Here is a 22,088-nt window from a genome sequence, read left to right as displayed (position 1 = left end):
ATCCACATGGGGGGATTTTGTTACCCCCCCAAGCATGACACTCAGGGTGGAATGCACCCCCCTTGCAACACCCCTGCATGACACCCTGATTCAGGGTGATTGTTTGTAGCAAAACACAATTGCAGTATGGAATATGCAGTATGGAAGTGTGGAAAAACAACATGGGATGGAGACTTCTAAGGGCTATTGTGGCTTTTACAGAAAAATTCCTCTTGCATATTCAGCTCATTTTATCCCTTCCTGTCTAATGCAGTTGTGGGAGGAGTGATGAATAATCCCTTAATTAGTCCTCTTCTATTGAGAAGGGGACAACAGAGAACGAGATGGTTGAACAGTGTTCTCGAAGCTACAAACATGAGTCTGACCAAACTGCGGGAGGTAGTGGAAGATAGGAGTGCCTGGTGTGCTCTGGTCCATGGGGTCACGAAGAGTTGGACATGACTAAACGACTAAACAACAACAACAATTGAGAGACAATTCACCACTGATCCCTCAGTTTGCACTCCACAGGAAGCAATAAAAAGGACTAAATCTGAAAGTAAAAAAAACAACTTTTAACTAATATTGCAAGGGAACTTTGCTCCATGGGACAAACTGTTGAGTATACATTCTAGACAGATATTGGCTGTAGCAAAAGGTGTTGCCAAACATAGCACTATACGTGCTACACAGTGCTTGCATTTTAATTCTGCATCTAGCTGATGGATGAAAAGCAATGCCTTTGCTTTGCTGAAAGACTGTAATATGAAAACAAAAATAATCCGCACAACCACCCTTGCATCCTCCTTCTTCCATGCTCTTGGGGAATGTGTGTGCTTTGCTGGCAGAGAAAATGATCCAGTAGCCAATGATCTATTGACCTCCAGAAGTGGAGTGGGGACAACAAAACACAATCCACCTTAATTGCTAATGTTTTGAAAGGTGGATCCTGCCTCCCCTACCCCAACAGTCAGAGATCCTGGATTCCCTTGGCCTCACAAATTATCTGATTCAATTAATCTTTCATAAATATTTCAAGGCTTCAGAGGATCATGGAAAGGGGGGGAATGTTGTGGGATTTTTAATTGATAGCTCTCTTTCCCCCCTCTTTCACGAACCTGTTGGTAACACCAGTCCACACTTTAAAGTGCCTTGTCTAAGTAGGTATTGTTGTTTCCCCCCACAACCCCACTCTTTGCCGCTGGATCAGAGCAAACGGCAATCCATAGGAAACCTGAATTGCTGTTTGTTCCTATTCAGTGTTACTGAGCAGGTTTTTGAAGGGGAAAGCAATGGAACTGTCTCATCGATGCTAATGGACCAGCCAGCCCTGGTGTGCACACACACTCACAATGGTGCAATGGTAAATTTTGAAGTGCAAGAGTTCATCATGACAGCCCGCCCCCCATGGCAGTCCAAAAATGCAGGCAGCTGGGTTAATTACACTTGATATACACTAAGAGCCTTGGTCAGTACAGCTCAGGATTGTCTACACCAACCTTCTTTGGGTCCCCAGATGTTGTTGGACTACAATTTCCATCAGGAGTGCCAACTTGAATAAAATATGGGGAGGAGGGGGTCAGGTAAGCCAAGCCCTGCATAATCAGCCACAAGACAATGCGCATGCACACCATTTGAATGGCAATGCCCATTAACTGGGGGGGGGGGGAGCAGTCTCCTCAAATACTTTATTGGAGGGAGCTGAATGGACCTTGACCCTTAGGAGTTGGCTCCTGTGACTCCCAACATCCTGGACTACTGGCTAAGGTGGCTGGAGCTGGTGGGAGCTGCTGTCCAATAACACCTGAGGATCCAAAGCTAAAGGAGGCTTGTCCACAGGGGCCAGCACCATCTCTCCAGAGGTTTCCCGGTCCCATGCCAAGCTGCCACCAGGTGCTCTATCCCTGAGCTACGGTCCTTCCCACTGAACTCTGCATGTGCTTAGTGAATGTATGAAGCCTTCAGACACTGAGTCTGTCGTGCCCCAAATTTCCTGCTTCGTCTAGGGTCTCAGGCAGGGAACGGTCTCTTGCATCCCCTGCGACTGCACCCTTTTAATCAACGATATCAGAGATGAAACTGGATGCCTTCTTCATGCAAAGCAGCTGTTCTATGCCTGAGTGATGGGCCCTTGCCTAGCCTGGTGTCTTTATGGCTGTCCTCAGGGAGATGCCCCTTTTTGCCATTTCTACTGTCTCGGTTGCTTAAATGTTTCTCTGTGACATTTCAAACAGGATTGGCTGGCTTTGGGGGGCCAGGGGAGGTAGCCCGGCCCCCTCCTTCTGTTCAAATAGGTCCCTTTTGGTTATAAAAGAAGCTCCCCCTCAAAAAAAAAAAAAATGTCTCTGTAACCTTCAGGATCGGCTGTTGCAGTGAAGCACTGAGGAGGAAGGGGGGGAATCTTCCATATCATGGGCAGTTGCCATGGAAATGCTTCACATTTGTTTCTGAAATCTGCTTCTCCCTCTTTTTAAAGATCATGACGACAGATTTCTCACAAAAGAAACTGTATCTCCTTCCCTCTGTCTGAGCCTTGTGTAGTGATGGAGCAGGTGAGACCTCAATCCTGCCCAGGAGCTGAGTGGAGAGTGAAGCTGCCTGGTCTCAGAGGGCTCCTGCTGATTGTGACAACTGGGGGGCAAGGGAATGGGTAGTTGATTTTCCTCACACTCAAAGGGTGGGAAGGACCAGTCCATCCAACTGGCATGGATTCCTTAAAGGATCAGAGTCAAAAGGGAAGATACATTGCCCATCCAGTGACCTTCAGGTCATGGGGTATCTACGGGACCTGCTTCTGTTGCCTTTGCTTGTTTATTAACAACAGAGTAGTTTACTCAATTTACTTTTCGCTTTAGAATTTCATCAACAAAAGGTTCCTTCCCCAAGGAAGTTACAGAGCAAATGCTGACTCTTGAAAAGGCATTGCGGAGGGAAAGGAGAAACTAAACAAGGGAGTGTGCAGGAGCCCAGACTTCCCAAACCGGGTGCCCTCCATATACTTTTTGACTACAACTCCTACACTGGCTGGGCAGTAGATTGGGGAAGCTTGCTCGAGATCCTGTACTGGGCATTAAATTTGTGTGAGCCAGTGTGGTGTAGTGGTTAAGAGCGGTAGACTCGTAATCTGGTGAACCGGGTTCGCGTCTCCGCTCCTCCACATGCAGCTGCTGGGTGACCTTGGGCCAGTCACACGTCTTTGAAGTCTCTCAGCCTCACTCACCCCACAGAGTGTTTGTTGTGGGGGAGGAAGGGAAAGGAGAATGTTAGCCGCTTTGAGACTCCTTTGGGTAGTGATAAAGCGGGATATCAAATCCAAACTCTATACCATCATTTCCCTCAGTCTTGACACAACCACACACCCTATCTTGTGGATTCCCATCCACCTGTTCTGTTGCAGAACTCAGAATCCCAACTTCCATTTTGGAAAAAGAGTCCAGAGCTTACTTTACCCAGAACTCCTGTTTGCTCTGTTGCCATTCCTTGCCCAAATATTCCAGCCAGATTCAAGCAGGAGGAGGGTCTCACCTCCAAGGCTCGGTTAACTAGCCAGGGTGGTGCAGTGGTTAGAGTGTGGGACTAAGATCTGGGAGACCAGGATTCAAACTCCCACTCAACCATGAAACTCACTTGGGCCAGTCACTCACTCTCATCCTAACCCACCTCACAGGGTTGTTGTGAGGAGAGGAGAAGTATGTACACCATTTTGAGCTTCTTCGAAGAAAAGGTGGGCTATAAATGTAATGTAACGTGACTTTAGTCAGGAGTCACCCCACTGCATATCTGCAGTGCCAACACATCCTTAGACTGAAAGTCAAGCGTGCCTCTCAGCATGTGCAGAGACACTGCCTTTACTTTAAAGCAGGCATGGGGAACCTCTGCCTCTCCACATGGCGCTGGCCTACAATTCCCATCAGCCTCAGCAAGCATGGCTAGTGGCCAGGGGTGGTGGGGTTGTAGTTCAATGACATCTGGAGGGCCAAAGGTTCCTTAAAGGTAAAGGTACCCCTGACCATTAGGTCCAGTCGTGGCTGACTCTGGGGTTGCGGCGCTCATCTTGCTTTATTGGCTGAGGGAGCTCATGTGGCCAGCATGACTAAGCCGCTTCTGGCGAACCAGAGCAGTGCACGGAAACGCCGTTTACCTTCCCACCAGAGTGGTACCTATTTATCTACTTGCACTTTGACATGCTTTCAAACTGCTAGGTTGGCAGGAGCTGGGACCGAACAACGGGAGCTCACCCTGTGGTTGTAGGTCAGTGGGGGAGCACATGTTTTGCATGCAGGAATCAATCAATCTATGGCATCTCCCAGACAGATCTGGGAGAGACCCCTATCTGAAACCCCAGAGAGCTGCTGCCAGTCAGTGTTGGCAGTACTAAGCTAGATTGAGCAATGAACTAACTGGGGATAAAACAGCTTGCTTTGCCCCTCTGCCCCCTTCCACAGCATGTAACTGTGACTGTATGTGAGTATCAGGCTAAAGAAGGGCTGGAAAGAACCCTGATCAGGGAGAGCTGAGGCTTTTTAGAGGATGTCTTTTCAACTCTGTCTAAGGGCTTCTGGGTCCTGAGGGCAGCAACTGAGCCTCGGCACTGGGGCTGGCAGCCTGCTGCAATTACTTTCCTCCAAGCACTATGCATCTGTCTCCAGCGCTGTGACTTATGAGCATCCCTTGTTGTCCAAAAACAAAAGGGTCGGGTGGGAGAGCCCTTCAGGCAAGCAGGCTGGGACTTGCCTGATGCCAGGCGGGCACCGTGCCCTGGCAGCTCTCCTTTCAGCCTTGGTCTGGGCTGAGGAACAAGAGTGAAAGGCAGAGCCCCACCTGGAGCAGTGTGCGCTGACAGGCACTCGCTGCAGCCAATGAGGCTGAGAGGCAGGTCAGTGGGGCCCCTCCCTTCTCCCTGCTAGGAGGGGCACATACTGATACAAGAGGAGGCGGAGAAGCAATTCAGAAGGCAGAGCAGGTGAAGGAGGAGGAAGAAGGTGCCAAGCAGCAGCAGCAGCAGCAGCAAGAGGAGCAGTCAGAACAGCAGGCAGCGTCTCCTTCAGTGGATGGCTTAAGCGCTCCCTCCTGCTCTTCAAACTTCGCACCTGCGGTGGGCATCCCCTGCAGGCAGGCAGATCCACCAAGGTAAGCAACAGCCCTGGTGACCCCAGCAGTCCCAGAGGTTTGGGAAGAGCAATGGTGTGTGTGTGTGTGTGTGTGTGTGTGTGTGTGTGTGTGTGTCGATGCTTTTACAGGGAAGGCAATCCCTATCAACAGTGCTGCATTTATGGCATCTGCCTTGTCCTCTCTCTTCTGGTCAGGGCATCTCCTGGTTGTCTATCCTTTAATTCAGGGGGATGCAGGTATCACCCAGGTGTCTAGCAAGCACACAGCTTCGAAGTGAGGTCCACTCACCTGTTTCACCACAATTATGCCAGGAAAAGCTGTCTTACCCCAGACCAATGGAAAATACCAGATGCTTTTAAAATATGCTTAATTCCTCGGCAGAGAAGTGAGTGGGTGGGTGGGGGGTTGGGATCAACTTATATTGGAAGTCCTGCCACCCTAATCCCAAACAGATAGGAGTGGGATGGTTTCCCTTGCCTGGGAGGAAAAGCTCTCTGCACATGCTTAGGGATACCCATGACCTGATGCTTCTACCGTTGCATGTTCTAGGACTGTCATGTGGAATTCAAAATGGGTTCTGCACATTGGCTCAGATGAAACCCTCCTTACAGTCCACCCCACTGGCATACTCCCTCCATCCAAACCCCTTGCTGCCCCTGTAGCAATCCCCCCCCTTCCCAAATTATCTCTCTTCCCCTCTCTCTTCAACACCCCCTTTCAAAAAGAAAACAGACTTTGTGGATTCCGTGTCTGAGCGTATAAAATCTCAGAGTGGCTGGCACTGCAGTGGAGGGGGGGGCAGTGAGGGAGAACGTTCCTGCCTTTAGGAGCTAGCAGATGGGGAGAGGGAGGAAGGAAGCGAAGGGGGAGGTGTGTGATGTGGCCTCCTCTCTGGGCAGGGAGAGGGAACTGGCAATTCAGTTTTGCAGTTTGACTGTGCTCTCCAAAGACTGAGGGGGAATCCTTGTGCCCATTCTGCACGGATTTCCAACACTGCACAGACAAAAATAGGAATGCTTGCCTGTACTTGCAACACCCCCCATTCTCACGCAGCAGTGCCTGAACACCCCACCATTCAACCCCCACAGGTTGCTGGAGGTGGTTGTGTTCCTTCACTTTGCAGTGACCTCTCCTGTGACTGCCTCGGAAGCAGGCGCTGCTAAGCAAAGTGGCCCTGGCAGTTTCCTAAGAACATGCAATGGAGCATTTAATCTTGGGATGGATCTGCCTGGACTTGTGAAAAACCGGGTGCTCGACACATTCACCTTCAGCAATACTGGATAGGTGTTTGGAAGGTTTCAAAAGGAGACAGGGCCTGGGCATTTGCGGCTGCCGTGCATGTGTTGATACACCCACGTGCACTCAAGTCAAAAGGTCTCTATTCTGCCTACAGAGACCTAATGACCCAAAAGAGGGGGGCTGAACCCTGAAGAGCAGAAGTATGGCCAGGATTTGTTGGGAGGGAAAAGGTGAATCCTGACATTTCCCTTAAAAAGGCTAATGATTTATCTGGGAGAAGTACCAGAAGACAAGGGCACTTAAATAGGAACATTTGTGTGCACATAATAATCTCTTGGAGCTAAAGCCTTGGCACATCGGCTGAGGCCAGTGGTTTTGTGCACTCATGAACATTGTCTTACTCATTCAAGTGAACAACTGGAGAGGTCAGTAGACTGTTGCCCTTTTAGGATTCCCTCTCTGTCCTCCATAAAAATACAGTTTCAGATATCCTTGCAAGCAAGTCTGCAAAACCTGCTAGACAACGCAGGGCTGACTGAAGCCATTTACAGCACACCAATGGCCTGAGGAGAGGGAAAGCGCCAACTCTCTTTCAGAACGCAAAACACTTCTTTGCTTGGAAGCAGCCCTGGTCTCCCAGAGGTTTGTCTTATTCACCATAGGTGAGTATTTACAAGCCAGAACTAAGACCAGAATAGCAGGCATCGAATAAAGACCAGTCCTCTGCAAAATAGAACCCACAGTCAGACTTGTGAGGGGTTTCATAAGGGATCAAGCATTTTTTGTGAAAGGAAGAAGTGGGGGGTTTGGAGCTCTGGGTTCAGTCCTCCAACCTTGGAAGAAATCTTGGTGTGGTTCTGAGCTCACAATTTCTCCCATTCATTTCAAATAAGCCTGTGCAGGAGAACTTCCCAGTGGGTTGTGGCTCATGTTGCTCATGTTTATTATTGGCACATATGACTGGGGCTATTTGGACGTTCTACTTTCACTACTGAAAGGTTGTTGGTCTCCATTCTCCTAGAGGTAATCTTGTCCTCAGCAGGTTTGCTTGGAGGAAACTTTCATTGATTTTGTGGGACCTCTGCGCAAGAATGCTTAGGAGGGCAGCTGCCCTAGGTTGACACCCTTTTCTGCAAATAGGGAAATAGCGGAGGCAGATTAGGAAAGTGCAACTGGTTCGGTCACAGTAGGTGCAGAGCCTCAGGGGTGCCACAGGGGGTGCTGCAACCATGATGTAGAATGAAAGGTGAGAGGTGGGGTGGATTGCTGAATTTTGGCATTGCATAGGGTGCCGCTGAATTTTAAGACCCCAAGATCTGCCACCGGGAATAGGATGGGGAAATGGGAGGTGGCCAAACAGCAGCTTCCAGGATAAAAGCCCACCACTTTGCAATATCCACCTCCAAGGGGAGGATAGTGGGCTGTAGCAAAGTATTTTTTGCTTTAAATCTAAAGAGGAAGTGGTAGGGGCGTTGTTAGGCAAGGACCTGAGCCCTGGGCCTTTTGCACCAGGATTGTCTGACCCCGCCCACTTTAAATATAAGCTGAAAATCAGTTTATATGTGCATCCTTACATAAAAAATTAGCATATGCATATGTTATGCAAATGTGTGTTATAGACTGGCTGAGTCCCACGTCCTTTAATGACTTAGCAACACTCCTGAGGAAGTTGCCTGAGACCAGTTAGAAAAATGAGCAAGCAAAGCAGGGATGGGGGTAGATTTTGGAGGTGGGGAGGATGTGCTTGCAGGTGGGGGCTCAATACTGTGAACAAGTTATTGAGATACACCTCAGGCATGGATTTCCCCCATAAAGGCTAAACAGGGTGGGGAAAGGGAGAGATGCAGGCTAGCATTTTGATGTCATTGATATCATATAGATGCTGCATAAAACTTGGGTACATGAGGGGCTCCTATCCCAAAGTAAAGAATTGTCTTATAAGATGTGGTGATACCTGGCTTGCCAAGGAGTACATGTGAAAGGGATTTAGGTGCCTTAGTGGACCACAAACTTAACATGAGCCAACAGTGATGCAGCAGCAACAAAAGCTAATGCTATTTTTGGCTGCATCAACAGAAGTATAGTGTTCTGATCAAAGGAAGTCATAGTTCCACTCTCTTCTGCCTTGATCAGGCCACACCTGGAGTACTGTGTCCAGTTCTGGGCACCACAATTCAAGAAGGCTATTGACAAGCTGGAACGTCTGCATAGGAGGGCGGCTAAGATGATCAAGGGTCTGAAAACTAAGCCTTAAGAGGAATGGTTGAGGGAGTTGGGTATGTCTAGCCTGGATAAGAGGAGACTGAGAGGAGATATGAGAGCCATCTTTGAATTTCTAAAGTGCTGCCACATGGAAGACGGGGCAATCTTGTTTTTTCTTGCTCCGGAGGCAAGGACTTGGATTCAAGTTACAAGAAAGGAGATTCCGACTAAACATCAGGAAGAACATCTGACAAGTTAAGAGCTGTTCAACTGCGCAATGGTCTCCCGCAGAAGGTGGTGGCCTCGCTTTCCTTGGAGGTTTAAAAACAGAGGTTGGATGACCATCTGTCATGGATGCTTTAGCTGAGATTCCTGCATTGCAGGGGGCTGGACGAGAGGACCTATGTGGACCTTCCAATTCTACAATTTTATGATTCTATGAAATGGGGAAGATTACTTTAAGGGCTTTTCCCAGGCACAGGCACAGGGAGAGTGGAAGGACTTCAATAAATGATTTCCCTCCACGGGTGGATGTTGAGGAAGTTTCTCTTCCTATCAGAACAGGGTCCCAGCAAACAAAAGAGGCAGAAAGCAAAATCTTTGACATTTGTTTTTTTTTTTTTAAATAATATTTATTAACATTTTAAAGACTACAAAAGAAAGAAAAAGAATTAAACAAAACAAAACAATACAATACAAAAACAAAAACACCACACAACACCAACCCCAAAACATTAAATTAACAAAACCAAACAAACACAATTTAAAACACATCTAATAAGTTCAGTATCTTAACTTTCATTTACTTGTTTCAACGACCTCCTCACACCTCCCTTTTTGTATTCCACTTTAATTAACTGTTTCAGCAATTCCTTTCCATCTTCCTCTGTTTTCTGTCCTGTAATTTATCTTAACATATTCTAACCTTGTTTTTCCCTTTAATATATAATTGTCTTAACATATTTTAACCTTATTTTTCCTTTAATACTCTAATAATCTATTTGTACTTAATTCCTTGTAACATTTCTACTAAAGCCATATAACTCCTTTCCAACATTTTTCTAACACTCATTAATTTTACAATATTTTTATAAATAGTCTTTAAACTTTTTCCAATCTTCTTCCACCGACTCTTCTCCCTGGTCCCGGATTCTGCCAGTCATATCCGCCAATTCCCTATAGTCCATCAACCTGGTGATCTTCTGTCCGATGCTCTTAACTCTTTTCCAAGTCCCTTCTGCGAGTCTTCTTCATATTTATACATGAACTTTACTTTGTCTTCTACTGATCTTATTTTCATTTTCCTTTCTTTGAGACTAAAGAGTAGATCTCGGGGAAACTCCCACCTAAAGATGATTTTATTCCTTCTCGACAGGGCAACCAAATCTCTGTACTGTAGTTAAATCTAAGATCCAAAAGGTATTTCAGGACGTCTTTCAAAATTTCCACTCTTGACTGTTGTTCTTCTAAGTTCTTCTGGTAGTTCCAACAACCTCTTATTTTGTTCTCTTTTTTCCCTCCTCTTCCAAGTCCGAAGGCCCTAACAGTTTTAATCTCTTCTGGGTCAAGAAGAGATCTTTGACATTTGTATAATGCTTTAAGAGTCTCCTGTGTCCATGCATTATCTTGTAATCCTTACAGTAACGGATGGGGGAGAAATTTGATTCAGGCCTCATCCAAACCTCTGCTTGTTGGGTGCCTAGAAAGCACGGGTTCCAGTGGTTTGCCCCATGTCCTGCTCCTTTCCCAGGGAAAACTTGCTCTTTAGCTCTAAATCAAAGCAACTGTCAATCTGGAGAAAACACAAATTGCCATTTGCTGTGATTGAGCACTAAAGAGTGGGGGAAAGCAGCAGGACAAGAGGAAGTGTGGTTAAGCCCTCAGCTCTCATTATAAAACCAAATGTATCAAATTCACACTTTCCGAAACAGCATGAGAATCAAAATACAGAACCACCCTTCAAAATTCACACATATCTGAATTTTGCAATGCAATTCTCTAACTAACCAATGATTACAAAAATGCATATATTAGGGAGAGATGGGTATAAAAATGAATATAATACCAGTGAAAGCAACATACAAAATGCATTATAGTAGGAGAAATTGCTTGCAAAAATTGCATAAGTTAAAACTGTAGGCAAAAATTTATTGGTTGGGAGAAATTTGCACTAAAATGCTGAAGAATTTCCATGAGGATTTGAAAAAAGAAGAAATTTCAGAAATTGCTGCATAAACCAGGAGAAGTGCATGTAAGATTGGAAAAATGAGAAACTGGGAAAAGGGAAACGGACAGATCCTTCCATCCTTACTTACAACACCTCTGCAAGGCAGATCCGTGTTGTTCTACTGTTGCAGATGGGGCAGAATGGTTTCTCTAAGCCAGCCTCCCCTAAGCTGGTGCACCATAGATGTTTGGCTGGGGCAGATGAGAAATGTAGCCAAAACAGCTGGGGGACAGCAGGTTGGGGATGGCCACATTCAGCTGTGTCTCTCCTCTGATCTGATGCAAACTTTCCAACTTCCCCCTTGTCATTGAGGGTTGTCACTCTTGGTAGTTACCTCTGCATCTGATGTAGAAACTCTGGTACATGTAAGGAATTCATAGTCAACCTAGTTTAACTGTAGTTAACAGTCCTAATGGTTTCGTGGCACTGGTGGAGAACTGTGCCTTGCATCCAATTATAATCTGACATCCCGGTTAGTGGTTTCCTTCTGTTTGTTGCTGTGATTAACTTACAGCTTGTTGAGGGCAATGGACATTTCTTGTCCTCTAAGGTTTCCTATAATGCAATTCCATTTTCATAAGCCATCTCTGGCCCAGTTTGAGATTCTCACCCACCTATATTGGAGCTTCCTTTTTCCTACTGGGGGTTCTGGGAAGAGAAAGGGGTTGAAACCTCACTGACCTGCCTTCTCCATCTTTGAGGTGTTGGTTTATTAGGTATGACGAAGGTGGTGTTGGTATTGGTTTTAATTTATTACCCTTACTTCACCCTAAGGTCACAGGATGGGTTGCAAGAATTTAAAATGCAATATTAAAAACAGTTTAGGGCAACTTAGCGCTCACAGAAATAGAGTGGGTCCCAAAAATGTAGATTTCAGGTGTCAAAGGCCAGGGTGAAGACAGATACACCCCTGTGAGGAGGGCATTCCACAACTTAGGGGCTGCCACAGAGAAGGCCCTATTCCAAGCTGCCACCATTCCTGAACTTCTGAGGGCAGCAGAACTACCTGCTTTGCTGATCTTAACACCCAAGGGGGTCTGTAGGGAAGGAGGCGGTCTTTCAGATATTTGGAGGGCTTTAATACAAACACTTTGAATTGGGCCTGGAATTGAACTGGCAATCGATGCAGCTGGCAATCGATGCAGAACTGGCAATCGATGCAACAAGGGTTATCTGAGATCTAAACAGAGCACCAGCCACTAATCTGGTTCGCTGCACTTTGGACCAGTTGAGGTTTTCGAGTCCTGTTTAAGGGCAGCCCCACATCAGGGGCGCCCTGAGCGAGGACAGAAATTGGCACCCCCTAACTTAGAGTAGGTACCAGTATAAATATAGGTTTGATGATGATACTGATCATTTTGCACCCCCTCAGTTTGGTGCCCTGTGGGGGAAACTCTTGCACTTTCCTAAATCCAGCGCTGCCCACACAGATTGCAGGAGTATGGGGTGTAGTTACTTTTCCCAGGATCTGGAGCAAGACTATTTTCTGCTACTCAAGAGGGTAGGACTCCAACCAATGGATTCAAATGGCAAGAAATTAGAGATTCTGACTAAACATTAGGAAGGACTTTCTGACAGTAAGAGCTATTCAACAGTGGAATGGACACCCACGGAAGGTGGTGGACCATCCTTCATTAGAGGGTTTTTAAACAGAGGTTCAATGACCATCTGTCAGGGATTATTTAGCTGTGGTTTCTGCAACACAGGTGGTTGGACCTTTGGGCCCCCTTCCACCTGTGCAAGTCTATTATTCTGGTTGTTTGTTTCTTTGCTTTTAAGTTTCTGTCCCTCATGGCTACAGAGAAAACGTTTAACAAGTTAAGGCTTAGGATTCAGAGGAGGGCTCAGATAGGATGTACCGTGGTTAGGTGTAAAATCTCCAGACCTCACATAGCTTTCTGCTCTGCCGTAATGTGCACATGTGCTCCTTAGCTAGCTCTGTGCCTCTTGCCCCATCCCACTCTCCAGCATCCCATACCTCTCATCCTCACCTAACCTACACATTAGAACTGGGACAAATAATCCCTTTATGAACAGAAGTAGATTTTCTTCAAAATGGTGCCTCACTTCTCCCGCTCCTAAAACAGCAGTAGGCTATTGACTTCCAGTTGATTAGGCTCATGAGGCTGTCCCCCCCCCCCCAAATCACAGCCACCTGCCCAATAACTAGCATCAAGTGTGACATCAGGTGATGGGGGAGGTAAAGACATGGTGGGAATTCTACATCAGGAATTCCCTAGTGCAGCTAATGGGGCCAATGTCAGCGCTGACCAGCTTTTGAGCATTAAGAGGAGCACCTTTGAAATCAATTGGTGCCGTTTCACCCTCTCCTGGGGTGGAGAACATCTGTGGCCCTCCAGATGTTGCATGACTACAACTCCCATAAACCCTGGCTGAGGCTGATGTGCGCTGGAGGGTCAGTGGGGGGGCACAGGTTCCCCACCCCTGCTCTATTTTCAAGGTAACTCAAAAAGCCACCTTTCCCAGGCTAAGTTCTGCATCTGAGAGGGTCATGCAAATGGTGCCTCCTTTACAACAGGTTTCCTGTTCTCTTATGCAAATAATTTCCCCCTGTCCCAGCCAGCATAGAAGGGCTGTGTGTCGACCAGAAAGGGAGGCAAATTACTGCAGCTCACACACTAGACAGAGATTCCTTGAGTCCAGCCACAAATCTGCATTCACACCCCAGCTGTTGGTTCTGCCTTCGCTTCACAGTAGAGGCTTTGGTGCATTGCGAGAAAGAAATAGACAGAGGCACGTGTGGCAATAAGCAAGGTAAGAGCATGGAAAAAATACAGCCATAGTGTATAGTGGCCATTGTGTGCTGCAGGACCAGAGGACTTTTTTTCCTTCCCAAACTGGGTGCACCCAGGTGGTTCTAATTTGGGGGAGTGAGAGGATTTCCCTGTCTGCAGTCCAGAAACGTGGGCACTACATTCTCTGGGTCAGACCTATCATGCAACAAGGTGAAGTCTGCTTCAGGAGCTACCATGGTGGGTGTTGACAAAGGTAGGAATTGGTGTCTGACCCTGGGAAGAAGTGTGTTTGTGAGATGAGAGCGAGAGAGGGAGAGAGAGAGAGAGAGATTTGAGCATCATCACAAGGAATGAAATGTCTTCGGCTGTGGCGTCTGTAGTGTCGTTGCTGCATATGGCTGAGAGACTCTCTCTGGAGGGCCATCATGATTGGCTTCAGCTTGCACTACAGCCCCCATCAGCCCCAGCCAGCACAGTTGAATGATGCTGGGGCTGATGGTAGTTGAAGTCCACAAACATCTGGAGAGTGCCAGTTGGAGAAGGCTGGCTTCCCTCCCATTTCCAGCTCAGTTTGATGCCTCCTGTTCTGAAATATGCTCCCCCTTACCTATATTTTCTTTTGGCCAGTTTCACCTTCATTTTGGCTCCCAAAAATATTGGCAACATTTATATCAGCCTTTCCCCAAGCTGGTGCCCTCTAGGTGTTATGGAGGACAATTCTCATCAGCGCCAGCCAGCACAGCTGTTATAGCCAAGGGGTTCTTCCCATGGAAGCACAACTTAGCTTATTTGCCAACAAAGCAGAAGAATTTAGAAAAACAGAGTAGAATCATGAGTTCAAAGGGAAATGTCTTATCCTCGACTGCATTTAGAAATAGAGTGGAAAATGCAGCATTTACCTCCTGAGTTTTACTGGGTTCGTTTTAATCTTGGCTGATTAATAGCGGAGAGAAGCAAAAGGGGAGAAGGAAGATAAAAATTCCCTCTTCTGAATGTTTCCATGCAGACAAGCCCAGTGGCATGACCTTGAAGCAACACCAGTTATTGCAGCCTCCTGCATTTAGTGCCGTCTGGGAGTTTTGGACTGCAAGTCTTGTCTAGCTGGGGTCGCTAGGAGTGGCAGTCTTAAACATCTGGAGGGCACCAGGTTGGGGAAGGCTGCCCTGTTGAAAAAGTAAACAGGTGCTCCCTTCCATGTATTTCTTGTTTGCACTCTAATACCAAACCCTTACAGCTCACCAATAATATCTGGCACAAAAGTAGCCGGTGGGTTTGATTTTCCTCTTCGTCTCTTGAACTTGCTGCCTGAACAGGTTTTTGCTTTTGTTTTAAAGAACAAGAGTAGAGAACCTTTGGCCCTCCAGCTGTTGTTGGAAAATGATTCCTAGCTTCCCTGACCCTTGGTCATGCAGGCTGGGGCTGGCTGGAGGGCTGCAAGTCCCCCATCCCTGTTTGAAAGAGGGAGAATGAGAATATACTGTATGCAGCTGTTGGGCAGCCCTTTCGTGTGACACGAGCACCGAAATACATATCAGCTGGATGCAGCTTGGTTTTAGAATGTGGGGAGACAAGCCGTGCTTGAGGGTCATAGAGAAGGCTTAACATAATAACTGCTTGCAGGGTGGGATCAGAATGCTTTTGCTCGCTTCTATTTCTGTTCTTCCTTCAAAAGAAAATGAAAAAAATGGCTTAATTGTACAGAGGGCAGGGGGCCTTTTTTGGCTGAATCAAATAAGGTCTGTGGAAGGAAGATGGAGGAAACAAATGGGGAGACATGCAAGGATGAAAGAGTTGGCTGGTAGCTTCAGGGATGTGCTCTGCTGCTGCTGCTGCTGCTGCTGCTGCTGCTAGGAACAATTTCACTACAGTGCAGCTGTTGCCATGGCAGCCTCAGCACCCGTTGCTATGTGTAGCAAGGATGGGTATTGAAATGCTTGTCCCTTCTCTTCTCTGCCCCAAATCTCCTCCTGAACATAACACCCCAGTGAAGGAGTCGGGGGGGGGGGATCAGAAAAGCCTGAAAGGGAAGCTGTTATTCATAATCTCTTTATTGTTAATCAAAAGAGGTAGCTATTTTGGTCTGTTAGAGCAAAATCTACAGAGACAGTGGAACAGAGATGTTATTAGGACTGGCAAAGGTTCGCAATGTAGCTGCAAGCTTTTCAGTTACACAGAGCTCTTCCTCAGTCTGGAAGTAAGGATACCCTCTTCTCAAAATATCTATTTATTCACACAAGTGTGTGCCTGTGTGCATTATACAGATATGTAACATTTTGCCTGAGGTGGAATACAGCACAACACATCATGTCACCTATAGAGCTTTACAGAGCCCTTTAAAATGCATGTCCCATTTTGTTGTGGCAAAACAGATGTGAACTTTCAGGCTGCCTGATCTGGAAATTAAACCATGCCTGCCCACCTCCAAACCCAGCAGTCTTTCAGCTGCACCATGAGCAAAACCTACAACATTTGGAGCATTTTCGTTTAGAAAGCAGGTGAGGGGGGAGGGGGGAATGGGACATGGCAGAGGCTCACAACTTCATAGAGGATAAGACTATCAGTGGCTGCTAGTTGTGATAACTCCATAGAATGGGGTTGTGGTTCAGTGGTTAGAGCATATCATTTGCACGCAGACGTTCCCAGGTTTAATGCCACAGGGCATCTACAGGCAGAGCTGCGAAGCCTCCCTTTCATGATCAGAGACTGAAATGCAGGGTGGGTGGGTGGGTTTGATGTGTGCTGTGACATTTTGCTAGGTGCCTACTTCTATTTTGTTCCCATCAGCCCAAAGGAAAGGATGCTGCATGCGTGACAATTTTCTTTTATTTCTGTATTATAAAAATGCAGCACTTTCTTGCAAAACTGCTCTAGCACAAAACAGCTGTTTATTTTTTTACAAAAAACCCAAACCATAAGATTTGCTTCGTGTGTGCAAACAAGCGAGAGCAGCACAGACTTAGAGTGCGGAGGTGGGGGAGGTGAGCCGTCTTTCTGGCGATAAGTATATAGAGATGTGACCAATTTTCAATTTCTCAGTCTCCAAAGGAGCTGGAACTCAGGGAGGGTGGGCAACAGCACACAGCCCAAATACACCCCAGGATGGACCGGCCCCTCCTGTGCTTATTCGGGTCCTTCAGGAGGAATAAATACAAAAAATGCAATGTGAACTGGAAACATCAAGATTGAAAGCACTCATGGGTGCATGATGGCACACAAATGCGCACATGGGAAAATTGGCCCGTGCATGTATTAATGCCCTAGTGTGGACACAGCCTCAGGACGAGGCAGCTGGTATGTTCAGAAGGAACCTACCTCTGAATCGTAAGGCAAGGGCTGCCTCTGGCCTTCCTGGGGGGTTCTGACTGGCCACTGTCGGAAGCAGGATGCAGAACCAGGCCTTTGATCTGCTCCAGCTGGGCTCTTATGTTAACCTTTCTCTGCAGAAAATATCCCCCACTTCTCCACCTCTGGTGCGTATGGAAGGCTGCATGGATACATGATTTGTGTTGGATGTAATAGCTGGGCAGAGACAAAGAAAGAATTGGGCTTCCTGTTAGGGTTTCCGGCCATATCACCCCACTCCTTTCTGCTGGCTGGCACACCTTTTTCAGCACACAGCAGTTTATTGTGTGCTTAGCGCTGCTCCTGCATGCAAGCTTTGCCGTGTCCATATCACATTTTTCTCATAAAAATGTATGTTATTTCCACATTTGATCTGGATCTACCATTTCCGTGGAAAAATTGATAAGTAAAAAAACGACAATAGCAAAAGCAAACCAGTGACAACCTGGATTTGGATTAAATGGGGGCAGAGGGGTATGGGATGGCAGTTTAATGAGGACAAGGTGGTGTGAGTGCAGCAAACAACCACAACACTGCCTGCCTCTAAACTGCTGCACGGAAGCACTTCTGATCCCAGCTGCCTTCAAGAACAAAAACCGAACCGAAGGATGGAATCTCTCCTCCCAGCCTTTGATTTCCCTGAAGGTCAACAAAATAACTATCTCTTGAAATGCAAGAGGGGAGGGTAAACATGTGAAGTGTGCCCTCGTCAGTTGCTTGGCACCGAGAGAGAAGTGACAGAGGGGAATTTAACTGGGAAGGGAAGGATTTTGCATCTCCTTTGCTTGAGCAGGTGGGGAAGGGGGATGTGGGCAAGGGGGTCACCTGCCTCCACCTTTTGACACCTTTTTCAAAACACAAACTCCAATTACGAAGTCAGGCCATTGGTTCGTGCCTATCTTTGTACTGCAGCCTTTTCCAACCTGTTGCCTGCCAAGGCTGGGGGGGGGGGTGAGGGCAGCAGAGGAGGGAGACAGGTTGGAAGAAAACTGCAATGGGAGGCGCTGGTTCAGGGCAGAACTGCATTATTGCACATGTGAACGCTAAGGGCACCATCAGGGCTGCAGTCTGATGCTTGCTTACATAAGAATCAGCCACACGGAACAGACATTCATTTAAAGAACTACCATTCCACAGCCATATCTTCCCCCAAAGAACCCTATGCCCCTCACAGAGCTACAATTTCCAGTGTGACTTGTATCCCTCTTTCACAGGGAACTCTGGGAATTGTAGCTCTGTGAGGGGAATAGGGGTCTCCTAACAACTCCCAGCACCTGTAACAAGCTACAGTTCCCAGGATTCTTCGGGAGATGCCGTGACGCTTGAAAGCGGCATAATAGTGCTCTCCGTGTATGGTACATTGGATGGCGTGTGTGTGTCGTGCTGTAACAGTGCACAAAAGGCCGCGTTTGTCACGAGTGAGAGAGAGACTCATCCAAGCAGGGGCTTTTTTCTGAGCTAACTTCCAAGGGAAGAAATGGAGAGAGCGCCCCATGCAAGGATGGCAGAAGTGAGCGCCTTCCCGTCATCCATCTGTTGTTCAGAGTGAACTAGCGAGGAAGTGCCAAGGCTGCGTGGGAGCCCTCGCTGGCGATGGAGGATTTGTCATCTCTGCCAAAATAGGCCGCCTGTTAAACTGTATAGGAAGTCGGGGCGGGGGGGATAGCACCCTTTTTTGAGCTGGTGGCTTTCCTTGTGGTCTGGGCCAGTCCTCCTATTAGCCAAATGGAGGAAACCACCTCAGGTGTCAGTCCTGGAGGGGCAGCAATGGCAGACCCCAACTGTTCCCCTGAGGCTGTCTCTAGTTATTCCTCTTTGTTGGGGGGCAGTGCTGTGTACATCCCATGTCCTGCACCCCCCGCCCCCCAAAAAACTAGCCTGCTCCCTGCAGGTGCAGTTGAGGATGCTTGTATACTGAGGAAAGAATCAGTCATTCTCCGTATACAGGAAGGATGTGTGATGCCATCTTGTCCTTTGTCTCAGGCGGGAAATTTTATTAGTCTGACCCTGCCTGCAATATGTGGGTTGATAGGTCAAGGGGCAGAGAAATGGAGGGGAGAGCTGTGTGACAATGTATGTTTTTCTCCAGTGGATGCTGTGAGTCCCCTGATGAAGGGAAGTGGTGACAGAGGGCCAAACAAGGGAATAACATGTTGTTGTTGTTGTTATATCCGTTGCACATAGGCCAGGGGTTTACTATCACTGACGACATGTCGCTCTTTCTCCAGAACCAGCAATGGGCAAACACAACAGCAAACTGGCTCCAGAGATGCTGGACGACCTGGTGAGGAGCACTGAGTTCAATGAGCAAGAGCTGAAGCAGTGGTACAAGGGCTTCCTGAAGGACTGCCCCACGGGCATCCTCAATTTGGAGGAATTCCAGCAACTCTACATCAAGGTATGGTGGCGGTGGCAGGGAGTCCGTGGTCTGCGCAAGGATGCAGGGGCTGCCTTGGTGGGCCTTGTTGAGGTCCTGCTGTCTGAGCCTGGCACAGCAGCAAAGCTTGTTCCCACAAGACAGGGACCCTCAGGCCCTCCCAGCAACTGAATGTGGCCCTTTCCACATACTTATTGTTTTTGCCCGGCTGGAATGTGTCTTTGAGCTGTAATAATGTCCTCAAACCTCAGACTTTTACAATGGTGGAATCTTCTTCATTGGAGGTTTTTAACCAGAGTTTGGATGTCTGTCTGTCAAGGATTCTTAAGCTGTGATTCCTGCATTACAGGGTGTTGCACATGATGACCCTTGGGGTTCCTTCCAGCCCTACAATTCTATGATTCTCTGATCTCCATGTTGGGAAATTGCACCATGAATACAATAGGGGAAAGAGCAGAGCATGAATTCTGCAACCTGCTTGTGATATTTTCTGCAATGTTGCCTTGCCATTGTCAGCTGCTGCTGGTATAGCTTGTAAGCAGAGCTTTCCCATCTAGGCTTTAAACTGGAAAAGGCTTGAATCCAATATAGGTGGCCTATGCCAAGTCTTTGCCCGGCTGTTGCCCACTGGCCTCCCAGATTGCTGCTAGCTGCTTTCCCTCTCATGGCTGCTCCTATCCCATCTTATCTCCTTGTAGTTTTTCCCCTACGGCGATGCCTCCAAGTTTGCCCAGCATGCATTTCGCACGTTTGACAAGAACGGGGATGGGACCATCGACTTCCGGGAGTTCATTTGCGCTCTCTCAGTCACCTCCAGGGGAAGCTTTGAGCAAAAGCTGAACTGGGCCTTTGAGATGTACGACTTGGATGGAGACGGCAAGATAACACGCTTGGAGATGCTGGAGATTATTGAGGTATGGGAGGATGCTAGCAATCTCTGTGGATGTGTTTCTTCCTCAGTCTTGGTGGATTAGATTAGTATAGCGCAGGCTTTGGTAACCCAACGCTCTCCAGATGTTAGGGCCTATGTGCTGGCTGGGGCTGATGGGAATTGTAGTCCAAAACCTCTGGAGGGCCCTAAGTTGACAAAAACTCATTTGGGGCATGAGCACTACATAGGAAGCCTCCTGTAGACAGCCAGGTAAGCTCTGTTCCTAGGATGGCAAGACACTGATAACAGCAATTACCTCTACCTGCCCTCTGAGACTAGTCCCAAGCAGATATCTCCTGGATGAAGAGACATCAGAGAGTCTCTGAGCCACAGAGCCATGTCCTCAGTCCTTCCTCCTTTGCCTTCCAGGCCATCTACAAGATGGTGGGCACCGTCATCATGATGAGGATGAACCAAGATGGGTTGACGCCGCAGCAGCGTGTCGACAAGATCTTCACAAAGATGGACAAAGACAAAGATGACCAGATCACCCTGGAAGAGTTCAAAGAAGCCGCCAAGAGTGACCCTTCCATTGTCCTCCTGCTGCAGTGTGACATGCAGAAGTAGAGGGAGGGTCCCAATGCACAACTCACCCCCCACCTCCCCTGGCCTGGCCTACCCATCTTTGCATCTTTCCCCCCTTCTCCTGGGGAGCTGCAGACTCCACTCCCTGGGACAGGAGGCACTGTGTTTCGCACAGCCTCCTGGGCCCCAAACAAGGCCCCGCCATGCAATCCCCTGGGGCCTGCAGCTCATAATTTGCACAGTTCCTCTGGCCATTGCTCTTGTGACCTCACCAAGGTCATATTAGAATGAATTTCTTCCATCTCAACCCTCTCGTCCCACCATCTCTGGGGCCCGTCATCCCTCTTGCCTCCCCCTTTGCACCCGGACATTCCCAAGAACATACAGGCCAACTTACCTTTCGATGGCTTGCCTATATATCCATGATCCTTGACAACTGCAAGGTCTTGTAATCCTCAGAAGTCTGTTATCCTTCACTTCAGTTGTAGCTCTTAGGATTAGGGCAGATCTCTTCCCTCCAGTGACCCTCTAACGTAATCTTCAGATGTGCCCCTTGAACAGCAGCTCTGGGGCAGCCATTTCCCTCCCCTGCCCTGTAATCCCCCCTGCCCAACACACACAGCTTGAAGCCCCAAATGGGGAACAGGTCATTTCTCCCCTCAACACCTTTCCTACCCCTTTCTTCACAGCCATGAATAATCAATGGCAGCAGCAAAATGTCCTAGCAATGGGTCAAAGGTATTCTTTCCCCCTCTAGACTCTCCTCCTCTTCCTTCTCCCTTCCTTGAAAATAGAGTGGCACCACCTGCCATTGAAAGGGATGCCATTGCCAGAGGTAAGAAGTGTTCCTGGGTAATCATAGGGCAGCATTCTCCAATCTGGTGCTGGCTAGTGCTGATGGTTGTCGTCCAAAACATCTGGAGGGCACTGTGTTGGGTAGCACTGTCCTAAGATGGCCCTGTTGAAAATGCAGGGTGTTCTGTGTTTGCTCTTCCTGAAGCCTTTGCTCTTGCCATCCCATCTACTAATGTGCAAGGGGAAGAAACACCTGCATTTCAAAAGGGCTGAAGAATCAATGATAGGTGGGGAAAATGCTATAGGATTCTGGGATTCTGGCATTCCATGTTTGAAGCATCTCTCCTTCTTCCACCCAACATGAGACAACAGTCAGGTTTTTTGGTGGGTAGGGGATACTCAACTGCATTGCAAATATAGTTATTGTACATTTTATATTTGGCTGCAAAGGGAGCCCCTTTGAAACACAGAACCTGAGGCTTGCATTTTTAGGGTCCAGCTTTGAATGCTGGCAGAAACCTAATGCAGAAGATCTGTGGTTCTGCAGGTGTTGCTGTGGTCCCCAGCTCCCATCACCTCTGATAGATGGTTTTGCTGATTGAG

General features: G+C 47.7%; 1 protein-coding gene across 3 annotated transcripts in view; it reads left to right on the top strand.

Moving 5' to 3' along the window:
• The window catches only part of HPCAL4 (hippocalcin like 4), a 42,467-nt gene extending 21,589 nt beyond the window's left edge, over positions 1-20,878 (top strand). The window contains exons 1-4 of one of the 3 annotated variants that reach the window (XM_081870486.1): positions 4,894-5,109; positions 19,086-19,255; positions 19,933-20,148; positions 20,535-20,878. In XM_081870486.1, the coding sequence (XP_081726612.1) occupies positions 19,094-19,255; positions 19,933-20,148; positions 20,535-20,732 (576 nt within the window). In that variant the 5' untranslated portion in view covers positions 4,894-5,109; positions 19,086-19,093 and the 3' untranslated portion in view covers positions 20,733-20,878. Of the gene's footprint in view, positions 1-4,893; positions 5,110-13,381; positions 13,535-19,085; positions 19,256-19,932; positions 20,149-20,534 lie in introns of those variants that run through there. The other 2 variants (XM_081870487.1, XM_081870488.1) reach the window with 2 other exon arrangements.
• The last annotated feature ends 1,210 nt before the right edge of the window (positions 20,879-22,088 follow it).

This window comes from Podarcis erhardii (assembly GCF_964252035.2).
Source record: "Podarcis erhardii genome assembly, chromosome: 7".
Classification (NCBI taxonomy): Eukaryota; Metazoa; Chordata; class Lepidosauria; order Squamata; family Lacertidae; genus Podarcis; species Podarcis erhardii.
The sequence above is the reverse complement of the archived record's forward strand: the minus strand, read 5'-3'. Positions and strand labels throughout refer to the sequence as shown.